This window comes from Alligator sinensis, unplaced genomic scaffold (genome assembly GCF_000455745.1).
Source record: "Alligator sinensis unplaced genomic scaffold, ASM45574v1 scaffold851_1, whole genome shotgun sequence".
Lineage (NCBI taxonomy): Eukaryota > Metazoa > Chordata > Crocodylia > Alligatoridae > Alligator > Alligator sinensis.
In genome coordinates, this window is record NW_005842410.1 from 108445 (window position 1) to 113636 (window position 5192).

The 5192-nt window shown below is 44.9% G+C and overlaps 1 protein-coding gene across 3 annotated transcripts in view; it reads left to right on the forward strand.

Annotated features, from left to right (window-relative positions):
- Positions 1 to 10: 10 nt before the first annotated feature.
- DOK7 (docking protein 7) overlaps positions 11 to 5192 on the forward strand; it is a 68607-nt gene continuing 63425 nt past the window's right edge. For all 3 annotated transcript variants that reach the window (XM_025211548.1, XM_025211547.1, XM_014522915.2), the window contains exons 1-3: positions 11 to 88; positions 195 to 240; positions 3024 to 3254. In XM_025211548.1, the coding sequence (XP_025067333.1) occupies positions 35 to 88; positions 195 to 240; positions 3024 to 3254 (331 nt within the window). In that variant the 5' untranslated portion in view covers positions 11 to 34. The remainder of the gene's footprint in view (positions 89 to 194; positions 241 to 3023; positions 3255 to 5192) is intronic.

Here is a 5192-nt window from a genome sequence, read left to right on the forward strand (position 1 = left end):
CCGGGGGGGGCGGGGAGGGGAACCATGCCTGAAGATGACGGATGCCGTGGTGGTGGAGGGGCACGTCCGCTGGAGGGATGGAAAAAAGGTCCTGGTTTTGCCTCTCCCCAGGGATCCCCCCCTGTCCCGTCCCGTCCAGCCCCGTCCCCGTCCCCCCAGTCCCGGCCCGGGCTAACTCTGTGCTCTCGTTGCAGTGGAAGAGCAGGTGGCTGGTGCTGCGCAAGCCCTCGCCCGTGGCAGGTAAGGGCGGCGCGCGGGGCCCGCGTGGGGTCGTGGGGCCGGCCCTGACCCCACAGCCGTGGCGGAGTCGGGCTGGTAGCGCCCCCCGGGCTGCCAGCCCGCAGGGGACCCGGGGAGCCACCTCCTGCCTCTGGGACCCGGTGTCAGTACGGGCCCCCGAGGCAGAAACCAGGGGGCATCGGTGCTCACCCCTCATATGGCCAGCCGCGGCCTCGGCCCTGGCCCCGGCCCCCACCCCTGGCAGCGTCGCCCATTCCCCTGTTGTCACTACAGGGAAACGGGGTCAGGCCCCGCAACAGAAACCCCCCAGCCCTGACACTTCTCACCAGGGGGGGGGAATGTCCTGACCCCTAACACGGCCGTCGGTGCAGCCTCGGCCCTGGCCCCGACCCCCTGGCGGTGTCCCCCCTGTTGTCACTACAGGCTCCCGGAGAGAGGGTCAGGCCCAGTATAGAAACCCCCCCAGCCCCAACACTTCTCACCAGGGAGGGAAATCCTGTCCTGACCCCGAATACGGCGAATACGGCCATCGGTGTGGCCTCAGCCCTGGCCCTGACCCCGACCCCCTGGCGGTGCCCCCATGGGAAGCTGTCATTAAAGTTGGCAAAAAGTCTGCATTCGTTAAGTCCAAAGCTCGTCACAGGCGCCCGGCTGCTCCAAGGCTGCCCCTCAGCCACAGGGCTTCCCCCCCTGCTTGCAATAGATGTGGAGGCTGAGGTCGGGTGCAGCTCAATGGGGTTGTGGGGGGTGGACATTACATATGACATTAAAAAAAATCCACATTGCAATTACAAAAATATTTCTTTTATATCACTCGCTGTGAACCGACTTCCAAATACCAGTGTTTTCTTGCTTAAAACTTGCATTTCAAAGCAACTGTTATTTTTTAGTTTATGCCAAAATGGCATTTTAGTCCATTTTTGTTTTTGTTTGTTTGTAAAGCTTGCCCTTTTTTAAGTTGCGTGATTTTTTTTATTGAATCCACACATAGTACTAGTAGTAGTTGGACCCGGGGTAGTATTTAATCAACATATTGACATTAAATATCAAGTCAGTTCAGTTTTTTAAAAAGACCCAACTAAAATACTGTAAGTTAAACTGAAACAAACAATTTCCTTTCCATGTTTCCTGGATAGAAATTTGACATTTTTCCTCGAGAAATGATATTTTCCTATGGGGGATTGAAGTTTCGGCAGCACATCCAAAGTTTTCCTGTGGGGAAATGCTGCACAGAAAATTACTTCTAGCTCTATTCCTGGTTTTATCTCCTATGTATATGTTTTGTGAGTCTGCTTTACCTAAAAACGGATGTTAGAATCGTGATTAATTACTTCTATGTTCAGATGTAGATTTATATTTCTCTGTTACTTTGGTTTAGGATTAATTTTGCATAACTGGAAGTGTTAAATATTCAGTAACCTCAATACCTCTGCTGATCGAGTCTATGGTTTGTAAAGACGGGAGTTCCTAACATTGATATTTACTCATCTGCATTCCAACTTCTTGAACCCAAATTTGAAACCTCGATTCTTCCAAACCCTGCATATTGTTACTCTGTGCAACTTATTCTACTTTCAAATGGAATTTATTATAGCAAAATTGAGCGTTTTTGTCTAAAATCAGCGTGCTGTTCCTTTAAGTGTCTTAGGGCTATGCAATGTGTGTCTAAAAAAGCACCCTTAAACTTTGTATTTGCAGCTGTTTCTGGTAACAGGTGCAATGCTACAATCCAGCATGTCTGCAAAGTTTCCCTTTAATTAACGTACAGTGCATTTTTCAGTTGTTTTTCACCTCTTTGGAGGGGTGCCCATGCTTTGCCCAAATGTGAGCCATATTGGCAGCTTGCCAGGCCTTGGAGTGCCCCACCTAACATTCATAAAATGGAACACGGGCAGCTGCCTGGTCTGTAGCGTGGGACTAGGTGTGAGCAATGGAAGTTACAGGGGAAAAGTCTTGGCTTGAGCTTTTTGCATTTATTTCCCTCTGTACGGAGCACAACAGGGTGAGAAGGGGAGCTGCAGCCTGTGTGGAACTGGTGTCCTTGCTGTATCAAAGAAGGATACAACCCATGGTGCTTTTCCTTATTGATCTGGATAGCTGTGAAAAGCTTGCCTCCAGCGCACCCCTCATGCTGTGATAGTTTCATCGCTTTGCCTAGTTATGAAGCAATAAATAAACTTTAGGAATGGGTTTAAAAAATGGTGACTGCGACTGAATAGAGAACAAATAAAGGTGCACAGCACATAATGATTACGCAGCAATATACCCTGCGGAATATTTTACGAGGTGACCTGAGCTGAGACCAACAGCCTTTCTGGCAATGTAGTCCATTCACCATTTAATAGTTGAGTAATCTGGGAACTACTATAAGTTCATTCAGGTTCGCTGCCTTCTACAGGAAGAGGATTTGACAATACTGCTAACTCTAGCCTTCCTAAAGTAAAAGCTTACATTACAGTAATGCCAACTGAAAACATTCAAAAATCACAAGTCAAGCCCCCCAAATTATCAATAATGAATATATAATCATTAAATGATTAGATTTTGAAAGCAAATGACCAGTTTGGAGGTCTTTTTAATTGCCTTCTTATTTCTGAGCCTGTAAATTAGACTTGAAATATATCGTTGAGCTTTCTTTATATAAACAGGTGTTAGAAATGTACCTTAAAAAGGTGAGCTCAGACTGCAACCATGCTGTTGCCAAAAGCATTAACTGTTGAAGCTGAGTCCTGAGAATTATAGCTGTTCTGCTTCATGTTTTTTGACAATATTGCTTCTTTCAGATTGCTTACTCATGTTGGTGTACAAGGATAAATCTGAGAGAGTGAAAGGGCATAAGGAGAGGAGTAGTGTGACCTTGGAGGACATCTGTGGCCTGGATCCTGGGCTCTCCTATGAGGGCTTGAATCACACACTTGCCATCATCTGTCTGTCTCAAGTTGTGATGCTGGGATTTGAAAACAAGGAAACTATGTATGCGTGGGATGTCCGGATCCGCTACAGTTTGGGAGAAGGTAAACTTTGTCTTCTCCTACTTTTTTTTCCCCTCTTGGAAAAACCAAACCAAATCAGAGCTGACATACAAAAATCTGGGTACAGTTCAGGAGAAGATTATTGCTGGTCCCAGAGTAAAAAGACCTTTTCCACAAGACCCAGATTAGGTGCCACGGGCAGTAGGTCATATGTGTGATACTGTGTACTAGGAGTGTCTCACTAGTAGGTACATATTAGTACTGGCAGTTGGGTTTTACTGTTACATTTGGGTCAGATAGCGAAAGCATGGGTTAAAAGGCCAGAGTTTTATTCCTACCCTTTCGAGTAGCTGTGAGAGTTATAAATTACTGGTGTCATTAGTTTTTGGATTTATTATGAGTCCATGGGCTCAGAGAGGTCAAGAACTCTGAAAGGCAGAGCCATGATTAGAATTTGGGAGTGGCTAAATTAGTTACACTTGATCTTTCCTTGTGACAAGGAGATAGACTAGTTGAATTCTTGAGGTCCCTTTTATCCCTGGTTTCTAAGGTTTTAGCTCCCAGTTCCCTGTCTAGTCTGTAGAGCGTGCTGCTCTGGTAACATCTGCTCTTGAATCCATATAATAGCAAAATCCACAGAAAAGATACCATTCTTGGAAATACCTTTTCCTCTTAACTTCTAGGTGTCCTTCATTTTCTGTTCTGTGATTCTAACTTGTGTTGTAGTGACCAAAAAGTAGCAATAGTGTTCTCATAGAGATAATCCAGAGTATTTGGATTTTAGTATATTGCAAAGTTTAGGATGACAGACATTTATTATTGCTGATGATCATGATGATAGTAATCTATTTATATATAATGTATCTGTTAATGGTAATGGGCTTTTGCTAAACACAATATAAATAGAAATACAGCCCTTTCCTGAGAAACTTTGAGGATAGGTGAAAATAAGATTTAAGCACAATAAAAGACTTTTAGGAAAGTGCAGTCAGCAGAGTTTGGTAGGTTTCTTGATCTGACTCTACTGCAGTGATTTTCAGTCAGGGTGCTGTAGTATCTTGGGGTGCCTTGAGATCCTTTTAGGGCTGCTGTGGGATGCTATGCAATATTAGCATTGTTAGGTGAGCAAACATGATTCACAAGTTGTACCCAGGGATTTCAAATAGGAATCAGTAGGTTCAAAACATTCTGCCCTGTTGTGGTCCTCCTGAGTTCTCTGCAACAGAAGAATTGCTGTATTATTTTTCTGTTGTTACAAACCGAGTGAAAAATAAGAGCTGGCATTTTCCATGGGGTATCTTGACTCTAAAAAGTTTAACAACCACTGTTTTAACTGATATAAAAGAGAAAAAGATACTGGAAGGTGGGGAAAATGAGAAGGGATAGAGGCAATTCACACTAAATCTTGGCAGTCTTCTTGAAGTTAGGGAGATTCCGGGCTGAGAGGGAAGAAGAATGAAGGTCAAGGGCTTGAGGCAGTTACAGTATATTGGGAGGTAGATATTGGATGTGATTTAGGGATGAGAAGTGGAACTATTGTGCAAGGATGGAGGTGGGCAGTAAATTTAAAGTAGAGAGCGCTGGTTTTCTTTAGCAGGAGCCGGTTCAACATGGTTCATGGGCTAGATAATAGAGTTGGGCAAGAGTCAAGCAGAGCAGAGACAGTGGAATTAAGGAAATCAGTTATAAATTTGAGGGGGCTGAGAGATGAGAATGTGAGCAACAGGACAGTGATAACAGGACCTCGATGGACTGGAGCTCATAGGATGAGCTGAGGTTAGAAAATAAATTTGTAGAATGAAGAGAAATTGGGAATCCTAAAGGGAGTGCACTAAGTAACAGAGCAAAAAAAATTATCAAGGCTCACATTTGCGAGAGCCCGGCAGGACAAATTATGCTGAGGGGAAACCAGCACGGGTTCGTAGCAGGCAGATCGTGCCTGACTAATCTAGTCTCTTTTTATGACCAGGTTACGAAATG